This window comes from Notothenia coriiceps, unplaced genomic scaffold, assembly GCF_000735185.1.
Source record: "Notothenia coriiceps isolate Sejong01 unplaced genomic scaffold, NC01 NC01_scaffold00026098, whole genome shotgun sequence".
NCBI lineage: Eukaryota > Metazoa > Chordata > Actinopteri > Perciformes > Nototheniidae > Notothenia > Notothenia coriiceps.
Genome location: NW_011358799.1, coordinates 579,280 through 598,302, shown reverse-complemented (window position 1 = coordinate 598,302; position 19,023 = coordinate 579,280). Strand labels below are relative to the sequence as shown.

Below are 19,023 nucleotides of genomic sequence, written 5' to 3'. Positions count from 1 at the left end.
GCGATTAGGCCCCAGTTTGCAGGATAATCATTCAGGAGGGGGAAAAAACGCTCCGATGAAACCCCCCGGGGTCTAGACACTGGTGGTGGTGATAAGTAGTTCAGTCCGGTCTGAAGGGAGAAGGTTTTAGCTTGGCCCTGTATTAGGAGACAGGAGGCGAAGGGGTGGAGGAGGGTTGCGCATTGTCACCTGAAATGACAGCTGACGGAGAGGGAAGAGCAGATTTAAAGGGGTTAGCGAGTGCAATGATAGGCTTGTGAAAATGGGGGGAAGTTATTGGTTAGCTGGGGAGTGACGCCCCCGATCACTTATTGAGAGAGGAGAGAGTATTGAAATGACGTGTAACAGACAGAGGATATTGGTCTTCCTGATTTAACTTGCGCTAAGCTTCATTTGTCCCACCCTTTAGCCTATTTGTACAATGTATTGGAGGGTTAGCCAATAAAAGCGCAAGTGTTATAGTGATGTCACTATGTAATGGAAGTAAACAAACTAAGGATTCCAATGGAGGCATTCCAGGCAGTGGGGGGGCTGTGTGGGAGAGAAACTCCCTCTGTAGGGAACAGGAGCCTTTGCAGACCATGTGCATGCTCAAAAACCTATATAACACACTACAGGGAAGGGAAACCCCTAAAAAGCATAATAGGTCCCTTCAAAGAACAAGCACAGTGCAACTTTAAGGGATACAATCCAATCTGTTCTAGCTGTCCTTTTATTGTAAAACCAATATAAATGGAAAAAAGAGTCTCTGTGTCTCAGGTTAGAGTTCAATACTGAGCAAAGTGTATACTTGAACTAGGCAGATGGGAGGAAGGAAAAGAAAGGACTTGTTTACCTTTCCTCCCCTTCTGGGTGGAGGGGGATTCATTAGCTGCTGTGTAAATCAATCTGCTTCTCCTTAAAGGCCTGTCAATTTAGCCCTGATGCCTGGCAGACTGACATCGCTCACTGGATATTTAACTTGAAAGCCAATTAATCATCATGATTAATTCGCTCACAAACCACATGGAACTGTTCGACTTCACCTTATGGAATAAGAGACGAATTCTCCGGACTTGAAAAAGAGAGAAATCAGAAGTACTGCGAGTCTCACAGCTCCATTCACTCGTGATCAGCCTCTCAATACACAGTTTCAGCTGTAACTCCAACCCTAAAAAGCCCCATCTTTCCACCACAAACCCTTCTCATACACACATGGTGCCTGGTTATAGAGTGATGCTTGTAATTGGCTTTGCTCTTGAAATCTATAATGTTAACATAGGCTTGAACTGTGAATATAAATTTGCTTGCACATATAATGAAGTAAGTCCCCCGTGTAGAAAAATCAGCACATTTTCCGACATTACTTCCCGCATGCTGGCTGGCTGGCTAATATTTTCTTAGCTTAACTTAATATTTCTTCGTCTTTCTCAAAGGAAAAGGGGATCACACGTCAGAGTTTGAATATGTATGCCATTCAGCACGTTAACATTATCTACCAAAGTCTCAGCTGAGTTAATGGAAATGACCTAAAGTGTGTGCTGAGTTACTGAGAAAGACGGTTCTGCTATCAGCACACAAAAAAAAAGATGATTTCCCCGCTCTTCAATCATCTGTCATTATTTCCTCTGCTAATGCACTGAGGCAAAGGGAGAATTCAATCCACACATTTAGTATGATGGTTTTAAGTGAGCCTTGGGTGGTCCTATTGCCGTAACACTGGAAATCACACCTTCAAAATAAAAATAAAATCTCAAGGTGTCATTACTAATTCTGCACATTGTGTCTCGAGGCTGACTCAACAAAGCAAGGAAGTCAAAGGTTGAATGATTCATGACACAGATTGGCTGACTGATGACTTCCTGTTCCTGCCGCTGCGTTACAGCCGTGTTCTCGAAGAGGGCAGCAGATCAATCAATCAGTCATATCCCCCCTGACAATAACGATCCATTGTGAGAACATTCTTTAGTTGCAGTCTAATCACTTTTGAAGCCGCAAAATGATCGGCGTCATTGTGGAGTCCGAGTGTAAATGCAGACACCTCGACTGCCAGACTCAGCACATTTCACTCTGTCTGTGCACCATGCTGAAGGCAAAGGACTCTTTGTGTGCCGGAGCATCTGTTAAACACATGTCACAACTTTAAATTATTCCTGAGGTACACATGCAGACTGGACTCTGAACAGTTTTCTGCCCACGATTACCTCCATGAGATGCATGTCGAGACATTAGAGTGGAAGTTTATTTGTTTTAAATCTTCTACGATTAACATTTTATATGAACAAAGGACCTGATAACTAACTTATATGTGAGGGGCAGTTATAACGACAACTCCGTAGAAATATGTCCCCTCGGCTCTAAAGCGCTTCATACTGTGGCATCTTTTAGCTTATTGTTTAGGTTTGCTTTCCTCAACTTCACTTTTTAGCAATATTTTCAGCAGCAACTGGCAACAAAACAAAAGCGCTACAAAACTGACTTAATCCACAAGATATTCGCTTCAGGAGAAGTAAACGAAAACAGAGCAAAAAAGAAAGAGAATATTGGATTTAACACTCAGCAGGATGCATGAAAAATATATATGAATAAACAATAATGTTGATAATCCCAATTGCCCACCTAATGTGTGTTTATCGTGGCTTAAAACATTAAGGTTTAAATACTTTCTCTCTAAAGCTACCGTTCCAAACTATTTGAGGACCTTACAGCACCGTTTTATAAAATGAAAGTTATATACGTTTTATGTCTTCAGGGACAAAGAAAAAGAAGAAATATAGCAGCCTTATTCTTAAATATCTGGTCAATTGTATCAGATGTTATTGGGCAACTGAATCCAAAGCTGTGTTCAGCTCGTGCAAACTCCAGACTAATGCTCGGCTAAGAAAATCACCTGTAACCCTTAAAGTCCTCCAAGACATGTGACCCAAACAAACTCAACAAAAGAAAAAAGAAACTGTAAATCAAGTCTTTTTTGTACCGCTTGGGCTATATTCTCCTTTATCAATATATTACAGGGTGGTTTAAATGGTCAAAAATAACAATGATCATCCAGTATGTACAGTTGGGATGGCAGGGATTCTGCAAGTGGGATATACCTTCCAACTTTAAAGCCATATTTAACAGATATGTGTCACTGGATTAACAGTTTTTTATCCTTGTTCTTCATCAAATAAACACTTAAAACATGTTCTTTATGCCACAATAATTAGATAAGCTGAAACAAAATATAAAAAGTTGATCAAACACATTATACCTAACCCTAATTTCATGAACTGATCCACCTCTCTGGATAGACAATAACCACACACACACACACACACACACACACACACACACACACACACACACACACACACACACACACACACACACACACACACACACACACACACACACAAAGAGAGATGAGTGATGTCTTTGTACCATTTCCTAAATGTGGTCTCCCTCTCTGCTGTTCCTTGTCACTTTGGCCCCTTTCAAATGATCCATTGGGATTAATGAATGTAATTTCCACAAATTAATTCCCCCTATTCACTCATAATGGGCTAAACCACAACAGTGTTTAGCTGCTGCATCTGTCCATTGGGTGTCATCATCATTGGGGTTGGTAATTGACTATTGGTAGTAAACAGCTCCTTCTTTCCTTTAACCCGCCCTCTGTTTGAGCAAACCCATCACACTCCGTGGAAGTTAAGAAATAGAAAATGATTTACCGAAGAGCAAACGTCACAGCGCATTCAGGCCAGTACATTTAAATATAATTGGTCATGTTTGTCTCATATTTCTGCGTGTGAATGAGGGGTTTTGGAAGTAAATGTACTTTGATCATTTCCCCATGCGTACCCTGTGTTTGCTCTCTATCTGTACACTGTGCTCTTCATGTTTCCTCTGCTTCCGATTTGAGCGCTCAGCAGGGGGTTGTGGGTAGAGACTCCCACTGTGAAGGATCTCTCTGACTCAGGGAGAGCTGAAGGTCAAACACACTCATGATCAGAACCACAGGATGAATCTGAAGACGTGGATTATAAAAAAAATGCTGGGATGAAAGCCAAGGAGAGAAATCCTGTTCTTGTGTTTGGACTTGTTCAACACACATAAAACAAGAAATCAAATGAAAAGAAAGTACGATTGTTGTGTTTTAATCACGAGATACCAATTTTAAGCCATAAAGAATGAAATGTTGTTATATTCTCTGCAATGAATATTAATAAATGTAATAATATGGAAATATGAACAACAAATCTGTCTTTCTCAGAAGTTAATTTTGTGTTTTCTCTTCCTGTTTGTGTTTATTCTCCCTTCTTAATTAGTCAGACCCTTGACCGGCAAAGCAAACAGGACGAGAACAAGAGAAAAATAATCTGTTTCTTTGGAATGGAAAACTCCTGGAGCCCAGATGAAGGTTTTTTTTTTTTTTCTCTTTCGCAATTTTGGTGGATGCATTAGCATATTTCAAAAGTCTACCAAAGAAAATAGCCCAGGGCAGAAATGGCCGATCTGCATATTGAAGACTCAACAGAGGGCGAAGAGCGGGAGAGAGAGAGAACGAGAGGAAGGGAGAGAAAGTCTTTGAGTAAATGATTTGAAGAAGATCTAAAATAAACAATAACATAAATTAGCCGACAGTGTCGTGTTTATTATGCTGGATTAATTGCAGTATTCGCTACAACTAAAACTATTTGCTTGGTTGTGAAGTAGTCTCCCTCTGTGTGTGTGTGTGAGAGAGAGTGAGTGAGCAGAGAGAAAAATGTGCATCATAAGAAGGCCTCTTCACCCAGCTTCCTTCATGAATAACAAATAGAGACCCAGCGCTGCGACCAGCCAGCACAACACATGAAAAACATTAGAGCATTCCCTCAGTCGTCTGGTTTCTCCACATTGTGCTGCCAGGCTGGAAAGATGTGAAACTCTGCGGTGCTTCAGAGCAGCTTCTCTGATTTTACTGAACACGGCTCAACGATAAACAGGTTTTATAGACTGTGGAATAAATAATTGCTCATTTTTTAAAGTTGTAAACTTCTCTATTAATACTTATACATCTGCTATGATTTATAGAAAGCCATACAAAACTTTTCAGACACTTGTTTCTTTAAGGTCATACGTTATTAATAGAGGGCTATCCCAATACTCGGCTAGAGGTTGTTAATATACATTTATTTTGTATTGTTATTTTAAGAAATGGCCGTCGTATTCTTTTACAAATGATTTACAGATGAATTACTGACAAGTGCAAGCCATTATTAAAACCTCATACTTTGCAATATTGACAATAACACCATTCATTGTCTGGTTATCATGAATGGGCTCAATTATTGAAATCTTAACTTTGATAAAAAACGTTGCCTTATCTGGTGATCTATTATCTCTGTTCCGATATGAAACATGATTCCTGGATAAACTAAATGATCATGCACTTTTCACATCTGTCATATATTGATCTTTGAATGTCATCTTTATCATTTACTTAATCACTATTCACTTCATTATGGTTTTGTTTAAACTACAAAGACGTTGTAATTCCAGAAGGTGTTGTAAAAGAAGTTGAAATTGTGAAAAAAAGGTCTTTGATGAAACGCAAACCTAAACTAAACATTTGGGGAATTTAGAAAGTATAAGAAAGTGTGTTTTATGTGGTGCATGAAAACATTATGTGTGTTTTTAATTTACCGGGTAGATCACAGTTTAACCACGAAACATCTGAAGAAACGCTGCAGAGCATCTGGAAGACTACTTGTGTGTTAAAAAGAAAGAAGTTTACATTTTTCAAGTGGTATTTGAAAAGAGTGCGTTGGATTTTCTTTATATTCATTCTTGTGCCATTACAAAGGTTAAAGGGCAACGCAGATGTATTGCAGAATTTAAATAAAGCAGACTGTAAATGCAGAGTGTCTTATTGCGCAATGTGTTGTGTCAATCAGTCAGTGATGTCTTTAGTTGAGTTCGTTTTATGAGTGTCGTTGTGCTTACTCTGCGATAAACCCCAGGCCCCCCTCAGCATTACTCACTGAGTATTGTGAACTTGAAGTACTTAAAAAAAGCCTAATAATAATAACAACAACAGGATATGACATACACATTTCTGCCTGTGCTGATAAATCATAATGCATGTGTTTGTTGTGCAATGTAACTAAGTACAGTTAATCCAGTACTATATTCAAGTTCAATTTGAAGTACTTTTTATAAACATCTATTCTAGGTAAATATATTACTTTTTACTCCAAAACATCTATCTAATATCTTTAGTGACTACTAACTTGCAAGTGATAATATTTAATAATAACTATAAATCGACAAATAAATTAAGATATATATGATAACAGATTAAACTATCTAGAATTAAGTCCTTCTTTACCACTAGTGGCATTAAAGTGAAGTTGTATTAATAATTATAATGCAGAAATATAAAATATAAAGTTTATATTCTGAATATTCAGTATAGTTTAACTTTTGGTAAATTCTTTATATATGCACGTACTTTTTTCAAGTTAGTTGCAGGACTAACATAACATACTTATCTAAAAGCTCAGAGTCCTTCATCCACCAGTGTATATTGCAACACATTTGTGTTCAAACATAGTTTGAACATGAAAAACGGTATATATATATATAATTGTGGATACAAAATTCAAATGTCATGGTAAAAGTCTCAGTTTATGTTGCAGGCTGAATTTTTGTGTCCATTTATCTTTTACCTTTTGGATGAGATCCAAGACAAATCCTGAGAGCTGAAAAACATAAATTAGCACATTTATTTTGCTGCACCTGGCTCTCTCCTCACAAAACGTCCTGCTTCTCAGACGGTGCTTCACCCTCTCAAGGCCCGTGAAACTGAGCCAAATCCGTGGTAGAAAATTTGCCACGACACGTTTGTTTAACAGGCCATCCAGAAACTGACCCATGGAAACATCCAGAACTGGGGTGTTGTTTTTTGAAGGCTGGAAACTAGTGCGGTGCGTTACGCCACTGTGGCCTTCCTTTACCATATGAAAGGGAGAGTGCATTAAGATGCAAGAGGCGTACCAACAGCGTACATGTACCAAAGAGCCAAGGATCCTTGACACCAGCCTCGGTCACTGCGTTAATATAAAAGAGAAACCTTGTTCTGTATACATATTGAAATATACTGCACTGCTTTCTGTATAGCGTCACAATATGTGTTAAAATAACAATAATAATAATAATAATAATAATCAAAATAATTAAAATAATCAAAATAATCATAATAATAACCAAACCTAACCATTACCTATATTATTCATTATAATATCATCATTATTATTTTGTATATGTTTAAATTAGTGTTGTTTTTGTTGTTGTTGCAGGATTTCTATCTCCAGCTATTATCGTCTGTCTTATTTCTATTGTAATATTTGTCTTTATTTTTGCTTTTATTCCTGCAGCTGTAACTTTGTGCACCCGAGGCTGGACTGAGACACAGCTCCTCTCTGACTGCGCGTCCAATCAGCAGGAGCTCTGCAGAGGCTTTCTGTTGTAATTGGATGGAGATGGGAGAGGAATACGCAGCCTTGGCACAACGTAAACACATGCTCGTTTTCTTCTCTGCGCAGAGGACTGGTAGAGCAGTGAGCGAAACTACCCAGAGGACCAGACAGACTTTACATTATTTTTTATTCATTTAATCGCTTTAAAACATTAATATCAGTGTTTTTAGGTGAATCTGCTCCTCGTTTTGGAACAGGAGAAGGTTTTTCCCATCAGCTCCGTGGATTACGCACGGAGGAGCTCCCGGGACAGAGAAAAGTTTTGAAGTTTTGTTGAACCGGAATGCTGCACAATCTAACCAAAATCACCTGAGCCCCTATGGAGTGACTTCCTGCTTTCTTTAAGACTGCATTTATGTATGGATTAGAATAACATTTACCAAAGGAGAGAGAGATATATCTGAAGATTTATGCATTGGGGGATGGCAACAGCCACCTCCAGTCCTTACCTCGCCAGCAGCAGGATTTTGTCCAGCCCGGTGCTTCACTCTGATCGGAGAGTCGGGGGCATGCAGCCGGGCAGCACCGCTGTGACCACGGTGTCTAGTGGATACAGAGGGGACCCTTCAGTCAAGATGGTGCAGAGTGATTTCATGCAGGGAGCCATGGTGGCGAGCAACGGGGGGCACATGCTGAGCCATGCCCACCAGTGGGTGACATCGTTGCCTCACGCAGCAGCCGCAGCAGCTGCAGCCGCGGTGGCAGCAGCCGAGGCCGGCTCCCCGTGGCCCCCCAGCTCCCAGCCGCAGGACGTGAAGAGGGGCAGGGAGGACCTCCATACAGGCACCGCTCTGCACCACAGACCCCCACACCTGGGGACGCATCAGGCGCACCAGGGAAGTTGGGGAGGCTCTTCCGCGGCGCACATCAGCATCACCGAGGGGCAGCAGCAGCAACAGTCGCTCATTTACTCCCAGCCTGGGTTCACTGTCAACGGGATGCTTAGCTCCCACGCCGGGCAGAGCCTCATGCACCACGGGGTGTTGCGCGGGGAGTCCCCGGAACTCGACCACGGGAACCACCATCACCACCATCACCACCACAACAATAACAACCACCACACGCACCACAGCCAGCACCACGGCGTGAACCACGAGCAGCACTCAGACGAGGACACGCCGACGTCTGATGACTTGGAGCTTTTCGCCAAACTGTTCAAGCAGCGGCGGATCAAGCTGGGCTTCACGCAGGCAGACGTGGGTCTCGCTTTGGGCACCCTGTACGGCAACGTGTTCTCACAGACTACCATCTGCAGGTTTGAGGCGCTCCAGCTGAGCTTTAAGAACATGTGCAAGCTGAAGCCTCTGCTGAACAAGTGGCTGGAAGAGGCCGACTCCACCACCGGGAGCCCGACCTGCATCGATAAGATGGCCACGCAGGGCAGGAAGAGGAAAAAGCGCACGTCGATCGAGGTGAGCGTAAAAGGCGCGTTGGAGAGCCACTTCCTCAAGTGTCCCAAGCCTGCCGCCCTGGAGATCACCTCTCTGGCGGACTCCCTGCAGCTGGAGAAGGAGGTGGTCAGGGTCTGGTTCTGCAACCGCAGGCAGAAAGAGAAGCGCATGACGCCGCCAGGACTGCCTCGCACCCCGGAGGACGCGTACTCGCAGGTGGGCAGCATGGGACCGGACACACCGTCACCCTCCATAGACTGCAAGAGGATGTACAGCGACACGTGAAAATAACTTACCGGACAATAAATCAGAACTTTTTTTTAGATAATATGTCATGTTTCCCTAAATGATAGCATAATTCATAACATTTTCTTATATGTCCCCATGTTCTATGGTCCTCAATAATGTTGTTTCCAAGTTGTACTCATTTGAGAGCAGAACACTTGTATGCATCCTTTGGTATTCCTGCACTATGAATCAGCCTTTGGGACAGAAAATGAAAAAAAGTCTGAACAGAAAATGAAAAAAGTTTATTAATCGCAATGTGTGTTCACCAAAAGAGCCTACGGGCATTTTATCAATCTGATACCAAGAGATTCAAGGAAAAATGTTTCCAAATCTTGGTAATGTTCAACATACTAGTTCCCCTTTAATGCTGCAGAGTTTGATGTCCCACTGGCTAAACAGGGTTATTGCCTATGTTTCTTTTATATGAAAGACATTGGTTTAATGCGCTTTATTCAGCATTAAGTGTTTTTTAATGAGCAATAATTTATCTTCCTTCAAATGTGTTTCTAACTTTTGTGTTGTGTGTCAGTGGAGTTGTGTTGTGACACAGTCAGTGATCAAAGAGCAACTTAAAGTAAAACCAGTATTGTGTTTTTTCATTCAACTCCTTTTTGTCAAAATAGCAAACATTCCCTTAAGTTTATGTACAAGTTAGTCTGCTGTGTATTCTCTGGTGATGATTTGGTCTATTTATTTTTTTTCCACTGTGTTTATTTTCATGGAATAGACAAAGTATTTAATAAATTTGACTTAAGAAATAATTGTGTTGAGATACCTTAGACTCACAAACACCCACAAACATGTGTTCTGCTGCTTTTCAGTGGGTTCGGTCAAACAAACCGCAAAGTTATTCGTGACAAAATGTAATATCTGCGTATATGTTAAAAACTCTGAAAAATAATGTTGTTCTGCCTTGGCTTTCCTCTTAATAGTTTCTTATCGAGAGCAATGACTAGTCAGTTAATTAAAATCATAAACTCACAGAATAGTTCAATCATTCTTCAATTTAATTTTAAAAAACATTGATTTGCTGTTTCCAGCCTCTTTGATGGGACAATAATGATCATTTTTGTTTAGTTTTTGCCATATATGATACTAAACGGACATTTATAGTTTTGGACTGTTGAAATACAAATAATTAACATATTCTTTAGCAGTCAGAAAGCCGGTAGCTACAACTTGTAAATGTATGCGATGTCTGCTGGAACAAAGCTGTTTTTCAAACCTGTGGTTATACTCTTTGAAAATAACTCTAGGAAAGGAAAGCACTTAGTGTTGCAAAGATACAAATTGCAGAAAAAAACAGACGAAACAGAATGAAACAAGATACCTAGGAGGTTCATATAAAGCAGTCACACAAATAATAATCATAATAGTAATACATTTAATTATAGAGCGCTTTTCAAGATATTCAAAGACACTTTAGAGGGTGAGCATTCTTCCATAAAACAACACAAAATAAAATCAATCAAAGTGATCTATTGCAACATTTCCCAGCTTTTAGGCCTCCTAGTTGCGTTCATAAATATAAAATCATCTGTTTCAACATTTCACAGCTTTTATGTGTTGACACCACTGAATCTGATTGAACTCCTCACATGCGTCTCAAACATTGATAATAACTCTAACAACAAACAGATAAATTACCTAAAATAAAACAAAACAAAACTCAATTTCCACAAAGGGAATACACCTAGTGTCGCAAAAGTGAAAAATAAGCAAAAACAGACTGAACAAAATGACCCGATATACCAGGTCAGGTTCAAATAAAGCAAACAGTCACATAGATATAACATAATCTGTACTTTTCCCAGCTCTTATGTGTTGACACTATTGAATCTGATTGAACTCCTCACATGCGTCTCTCTTTGGTGTGATATACGCTGCAGCAACATACATCCAGTGGACCGAGCTCCTGGATCGCAGCCAGCAGAGGTCGGCCGTCCCAGCTGGCGGTTCACCTCGGCAGCGGTTGCCAAGGTGACAGCGAGATGGAGGGACACGAGGCGGCGGGTCTTTTGCCACAGATGATGGGTTTGGCAGATACACATGTAGGCAGTAAGAAGCTCAGGACGCTGGCTGTGAGAAACAATCTGTGTTTTACTCTCTCTGTCTCTGATGCACACAAACAAACAGAAACACGTCAGCTAATGAGCTAATACCGCAAATCTAATGTCGTATTGATATGTGGAAGATCATTTGGGAGTCGTGGAAAAAAAGGCCAAAGGGAGGTCAAAGGTCGGCTGCTACAGTAGCTGCGAACAAACCAAACAGAACACACAGAAAATAACACAAACCTGGAAGTTAATGTTTCACTGCAAATGTCACATTTAGAATTTTTTCCACATGGACATAAACAAAAAATGTTGACTGATACTCACACTTCTGGTAACCATGTCATTCTTTTTATGAATGTTCCTCACTACCTGTGTTAGAAAGAGAGATAAATCAACGTGTTTCTAAGGTGTGTGTGTGTGTGTGTGTGTGTGTGTGTGTGTGTGTGTGTGTGTGTGTGTGTGTGTGTGTGTGTGTGTGTGTGTGTGTCTTTGCTGACATTTGGCAGGATTTAAGGGGAAACTCGTATAAATAGCAGCCTGCCTGCATGAATGGGTGGCTTGAATTGGTCTTTAGCAGTAACTCTTGGTTAATTTTCAATCCCTTAGTAGTAAGTTAGGGGAGACAATTAAAAATAAAGAATACATGCTAATGAAACTTCACCAGCTTGTGTGACTGACACATAAAAAAGCAGATACAATAGATACACACAAAAAAAAAAGAAGGTTTTGAAATAAAATCCTGAGAAAACGGTTTTATTATTGGGCAGACAAAAGTAAAATAATAAAGATTAAAAATTGCTTTGGTTTCAGATAAGTTTGCCAAATAAGATGTTCACCAGATGATGATGTTGAAAAAAATACTAAAAACACTTTTACTGACACATTTCTTCTTCACGAAATGATGACGCTCAAAGCTTGTCAGCATTAAGTAACTGAATGTAAAACAGCTAGAACACACAGGACAGCGCTCGGTCATGACAACCTATCCCAGTCTTCACATAAACACACAACGTTAATGTAAATTAACCATTCTGCCTGCTCTCAGCTACACATCACACAGGGGTGGAAAGGTGGCACCACAGCTCACAGTAATCATCTACCGGTTCCTCGTAACATGATGTATTCCCCCTGAGCTTCAAAATTCTGAATTCTCTGATAAAAATGGAGGCGAAATCTAAGCTCGCAGGATTGCAGTGTGATCCCCTCAAAGCTTAGCGATGTAAAGATGGCAGATAAGGCTGGAATTGAGGGATAAAAAGCCCTTTAAAGGGGGTTTGTCATCACACAACGCTTAGGTGTCTCCTCTGAATATTAATGTGGGGATCTGAAGGTAAAAGCCGATGATGTTACAGTAACCTGAACCCAAAACCATCAATCAAAAGAAATGGCTAGGCTCACATGAACACCCTGAAACGTGTAGAAAGTGCTTGAGCATAATGTGGTACTTACATGAGGTATTATCACCACTGGAGTATTGTTTCTTTCATCAGTGAAACAGTCAAAATGTTATTAGCTCCCCCAACAGAACATGCTAATATGATTGCTCATAATTGCTCTTAAAGCCTTGTTCAGAGGTACTTTACATAAGGCAATTATGGCATGATAATCGCCTTCTGCATGTTGTTTGTGACTCACAGTTTGGGCCAGTGTTACATACGCACAAACTAAAGAAAAGCAGGTGTTAATGCACAACTATTTCACTGTGGGTTGCACATTATCAGTCCTCACTGGTTGGTGTTAATTATTTCCACATTGCTGAGATGGGTTAAGCACTAAAGTCTAACACTGATTAACACACTGTGGCTTCCTCAGGGTGAGTTAACGCTCATGGAGTCAGAAGCAGCGGCATGCCTATATAAAAGTCAAAATAATTTATTTTAGATTCTTGTAATTTTCTGTGTGAATGTATCAAAATGTCTACATGTAACAGGGAAACTAGTCCACACAAGACTCAATCATCTCAAAGTCAATATTATTACGTGTGTGTGGAGTCTCCTCTGAATATTCTGATTTAGTGGTTTTCACTGTTTGATTTTTTTGGTGAATGATGGAGTACCAAAGTCTCCCCATCAGGAAGACATTAAAGCAAACATCTGTGGAATAATGGAGAGGGAAATGAATTCTCTCACCAGCAAGCTTGTTGTGTGGGTGCCACCGAACGTGACGAGCATGCATGTGCCAGACCGCTGGAGTGGAACTGGTTTGATGGGCATGTTCAACACATGGGCACGATGCCAATTTAGACAAGCATGCCCATGAAAAAGATCTCCGCCTGCATGCTAATTGTGTGAGTGTGTATCCGTACGTGTGTGACTAGTACTGAAAATACAACCGTTTTCTTATATCAATCAAAATGAATTACAATAAATTCCATTCAGCAACTCTGTTTGTATCGATGTTTCTCTGCACATCTGGATTCAGCCAGCATTATATCAATGATGTCTGAAAAACCTCCTTAAAATACAAAGCGGTATCATTTATTCAATAATTTATTAGGCTGCTGCTGGAAAATTAATGATGGATATGTGATGTTTCAAGAAGAGGTGGTGCATCTTTGAAAAGTGTAAATGAAAAAGAGATACTATAAAGACCTAAACATACCAACACATAAGGGTTGCAGAAAAGCCTCAACTGAAGGCCAAATGCATGTAAGACACAATGCTGCCATCTCCTGGACAAACATCATTAACGCATGTTTGTGAATGTTTACTTTGCATGAGGACACTGTTCATATGGCATATACAAAAACACAAAGAAACTGTTCAATTAATTATACATAATAAATTATAGCTGTTCAAGAAAAGAAAACTATAATTAAACTTTGGATGTTTTAAAGAAGTGGATGTGAGTCTGTTTATGCCAAGATCGACTGACAACCCAACATACAGACTGACTGTTTAATAAAGACATGCATAATGCTGGAATTCATTGTTATGTGATAAGGAATTCAAACGTCCTGAAATTAGTGTTAATTACAGTAAGGTATTTTTAAATCATATTTCTTTAAATGTGTCCTGTTTTGTTCTTACTGCATCCCTTGGTGCATGGCTAAAAGACCAGAACAATAATCTAAATATCCTTTTGTAAATCCAATGTCAACTATTATTATTAGCTGTTTTAGGTAAGAGACTACCTTTTCAAAGACACACTTGATGTTAAACTATAATGTGTACTCAAATACATTAACATCACACAGATAACAAAGTAGCCTATGCATTAATTAGCATCCCATATGATACATGCTGCATGTGTGAAATGAATGCACCTCGCACTGCTCCTTTAAGTCAGGGACCACCTGCTCTCCTCGCGTCAGCTTCATCCGCAGGAGGCACGATGGCGATCGATCCGGCAGGAAAATGTTCAAAGTGGAATATTTTGGGGAAAGCTCGACATTCACAGCGAGAGAAACGCGATCGTCGAGTCAGGAGACAAGCATGAAGCCTGATCACAAACCTGAAGTCGAGGTAAGCTTATTTATATTAAGTAAATGCTCAAAAATGCATCTGATCATTGCTTTAATCCCCTGCTCGTTGCTTACAGGTGAAAGGTTGTCTTTTCTCTTTGACGTCTGTTTTTTCATGATGGTCTGCATTGACAGAAAGGCTGAGTAGACTAGAGAAACACAGGTGATGGAAACAGGCTCTTATGTAAATATGAGGAGGACACACTGTACAGGCTCAGTGCTGGTGCCATGTGAAAACAATGTGTTTTAATAGTGTAAGCAATGGGTTATTGAAATAAGGATACATATATATGGTATCTTATGTACGAGGTTGTAAAAAAAGGAAAATAAACCTGCATCAAGGAGCTGATACCACTAAACCTTTTACATGTATTACTGCATCTGGATGCTTTTAATCATAGACACATGAAAGTGAAACAAATGAACAAATCGATATTATAAAACTCTAATATGTCTCTATGTTTGTATTGTCACATCAATCTCAGTCCAGCAGCAGCTGAGGTAAACGTAAACCAACTGTTTTTGTTGCAATAAGCAGCCAGGAGCCCCCTGCAGGGCAAAGCTGCTCATTATCCTCTTGACCTAATTTGCACCAGATCATTTTGAAAGGTAAAAATGTATTACAATTCAAAATGTGTGCATCAAAGTATTACATACGTTTGTTTTAAAGACAGTAAGCAATACCTCATAGTAAAAAAGCAATACAAATACGTCAACATTCATATATATTTTTTTAAATGTCACAAACAAGCTGATTAATCGCTAATCTTTACTGAATACAAACAATGACATAAACAAGACCTCAAAACAATATTTGTAGTTCCTGACTTTGAGGCATTTTTGCTTAATTAAAAAAGTTAAAAGAAAAATAAATGCGGTAGACTGAAACACTATTTTTTTTTAATTCCTAAATCCTGTGAAACGTAAAAGGGAAAATATTTTGCCCATAAGGGATGAGAGAACAGGCTGCTTGTTGCCATGGAATTGGTGACCTTGTTGCCATGGCAACAACGAGCAACGCTATGCAGTGGCCTATAAGGATGCTTGTGCAAGAATGTAGCTTCAGTCGCTGCAGGCACAGTTTCATCCACCTGTGTGTCTGAGAAAATCATTTATTAAGATTAAATGTGCACTCTTGACGTTTGTTTATCAAAATGTTATAAGCGATATGTTCTGATTTTTGAATTTGTACATTGGATCAAACTGTGTTTACCATCACAGAAAAATCAATGAATCCACAGGCCATTTTTTACAGAAGATATTCTGAAATGTCACAGCATAAAAGCACAGTTATTAATAATTTAAGGAACGATGGCTGCTTCAGTTTTAGGATGCTTCATGACAGCTGGCTTACTATCACTCTGCAAGGTCTTCCTGGGACGCCTGAATAGAACAAAGGCAATGATCATTTTATAACCAGCAGCTACTATGAAGTCTATTAAGTCAGGAAATGTGTTTCTGCCTCTCAAGCATAGAGATGTCCTCCTTATCTCTGCTTCATATCATTATAAACTGACATTTAAAGACACCACCTTCATCTTTGAGAAACTGAGGTGGACATTTTACAAACCAATAATCGATATATCTTGAGAATAATCAGTAAATCAATCGATGATTTGAACATTTTTTTATATTCACCCCTAAACCTAAACTGCATTATTGTTATTCTGTTATTCTATAATCACTGTTATGTGCAAAACACACATATTACTCTACTTTCAACCATAGACTAGCTCTCAACACCATTATATGTTCACTTGTCTTTTCAAAATGCTGCTACTTACTGTACTTTTTACCATGGACGTGTACTTATTCGTTTTTACTTTTATCAACCTGTGCTTGCCTCTGTATTTAATAAATCCCTTTTTTAAATCTTTTATCTGAACTAATTTCTCTGTTACACTGTATTTCCCCCCTCTCCAAGACAAATGAACCTTTTCTGATCTCTCATTCTGATTTATGTCATGGAGGTCATGATGTTTATCTGTTCTTCTTGTCTCCCAGTTCCTGTAGGAGCCCGTCCACCTGCAGGACAACATCTGAGACCAACGTATCGCTAACGCTGTCCCACTACCAGGATGTGGAAACCATAGCAACAGACGAGTCCTGTGTGTCCTGAGGATGCCTCTGTGTTTTATCAAAGTGTGAAGCATTATCCAAGACTGGGCTTCTGCTGAGTCTGAGGAAGACAGGCTATATCATGGGTGTGTACCACACTGCTGTGTGAATGTGTGTACTTCTACTCATGTGTGAAGAATTACATGGACTGTGTGTGCTCTGAAGGGTTGGTGGTGTGTGTGTGTGTGTGTGTGTGTGTGTGTGTGTGTGTGTGTGTGTGTGTGTGTGTGTGTGTGTGTGTGTGTGTGTGTGTGTGTTTGTTTATGCACCCATGTGAGTCAATACAGCTGTTAATCATCAACCAAATCCAATCTCTGTGAGCAGCACATGTCTTTCCTATGTGACGATACCTCTCATGTTGTGGTGTGTCTGACGGTCTGCTTATGTAACTTCATCATCCTCTTGGGGAGTCATTCCTCCTCTCACTGTTTGAATGCACAATTATCACTGAGTAATAGATCATGCAGCAGCTGAAATCCTCTGACTATCTAATGAGTCAATCAGTCTGTGGTATCTGTTATGATACCATCTTTACAGCAGTCTTTTTCAATATAGTTGTTCTCTTAGCATGCCAGTAACAGTAACCTATATGCATCATAACAAAGCATTTATATTGCTCTTAATTATGTGTAATTCCTTTTTTCACTGCACTGCATCACCAAGTACATTTTTTCTGATTATACGTAATATACTTGAAGGATAACGCAACTCTGATTTAAAGGAGACAAATACAAAAGTTTCAGGTTCATCCTCGTGGTTTGGGTTTTCTACTAGAACATGTTGACCCAGAAATTGTTGAAAAAAACTAATTATTTTTCTTATACCGTCTCTGATTATATCTATATTCCTTCTCCTGTCTAAAACACTCTGTTTCAGTGCCTGTCTCTTTAAGACCCCTCCCAAAATAGCCCAGTCTGCTCGGATTGGCTTGTAAGAAAATATGGCGCACCTTTGCATAGGTAGTTTATAAGTAGTGAAAGGTCATTCTCAAGTAGTGAGGGTATATTTTACAAAGCATGTATAAACAAAGGAAGGGGAACCAAATCTCAATAACATGTTGAATCCCATGTTTTGTAACCAAGGCAACCCTTAAAAAGTCTTATTCTACAGTTTTTGGGATGGTAGGCTCTACGGATACCAAAATGAATAGGCACAAGCGCTATAAAGAGTCATAGCATGTCCCCTAAAGGAGACAGACTGCACATTATTTCATTTCATTTTTATTTGTCCCGCTCATGGTACACAAAACCAAATGTACAATAATTGCCACAAAACATGACTCTACCAAAACACCATTGAGCGAAAAGGAGCAGGGAGAAGAATTTTTTTTTTTCACAGCCAAACATAACAGTATCTTAGGATACTAAGAGAAACACAAAAAATATATACTTATTTCCCACTTGGCGGTTAACGGAAAGAAACAAAACAACACCAAAACATCACATGTATAAGGAAAAGACAAGGGCAACACCCTCATCTGAGTCCTACTGGAGAAGAAGGTGGAAAGCGACGCATGATGATAATAATAACAATAACAATTGCAATGGGACCCGCAAATACAGAAGAGACATGCACCCCCCTGAAATATACTTCTAATCAGCTTTTCTAGATTGGAAAAATTGTGTAGAAAACGATTAGCTACCGTGTGTTAAAAAATTGACAAATGTATACTTTTTTTTCCCAAACTAGTGTTTATTTACCCTAAAAATCAAGTTTCACTCTTTTTACACCTTTCACTATATGTCAGCCATTATTGCAGATAACTGAACAAATAAGGTATCCAGATCCATGTTTTGAGGGTCAAGGAACACAATAAAACTATTCTTAATGTAATCACATGTGTCTGTGGCATGCTATTATGCTAATTTGTGCCGCCATTACAAGAAAATAGCATTTTAGTCTTGTAGAAGAAGGGTGTATTTTGCACCGACACAGAAATATTCTTATAATCAGTGTTTCCTAAGTGGAAAAAGTATGTAGACAATGATGAGCTATGTTAAAATGTTGTCTGGATGTCCCACATGTATTTTTTATGCAAATTAGTGTCACCATTACCAAAAACTGAATTTTCACACTTTTCCCTCTCTCAGCCAATATTGCAGATAAATGAACAAATAATGTGTCTAGACCAGGGGTGCCCAGACTTTTTTGGCTGGTGAGTTACTTTTGAAATGACCAGCTCACCGAGGTCTACCAACCAAAAATAAAATCCCAAATTGCAAGGG

The 19,023-nt window shown here is 39.5% G+C and overlaps 3 protein-coding genes across 3 annotated transcripts in view; all 3 read left to right on the top strand.

Moving 5' to 3' along the window:
• Nucleotides 1–19,023, top strand: part of LOC104956532 (ELKS/Rab6-interacting/CAST family member 1) — a 92,725-nt gene that overhangs the window by 3,519 nt on the left and 70,183 nt on the right. The gene's annotated exons all lie outside the window — the stretch shown is intronic.
• LOC104956525 (POU domain, class 3, transcription factor 3-A) lies at nt 7,556–9,369 on the top strand. Its single transcript, XM_010784021.1, has one exon. It carries the CDS (start codon nt 7,892–7,894, stop codon nt 9,155–9,157), a length of 1,266 nt encoding a protein of 421 aa, XP_010782323.1. The 5' UTR covers nt 7,556–7,891; the 3' UTR covers nt 9,158–9,369.
• Nucleotides 14,551–19,023, top strand: part of gpr45 (G protein-coupled receptor 45) — a 7,301-nt gene continuing 2,828 nt past the window's right edge. Inside the window, exons 1-2 of the mRNA XM_010784022.1 lie at nt 14,551–14,681; nt 16,685–16,884. The gene's annotated coding sequence lies outside the window, so the exon portion shown is untranslated. The remainder of the gene's footprint in view (nt 14,682–16,684; nt 16,885–19,023) is intronic.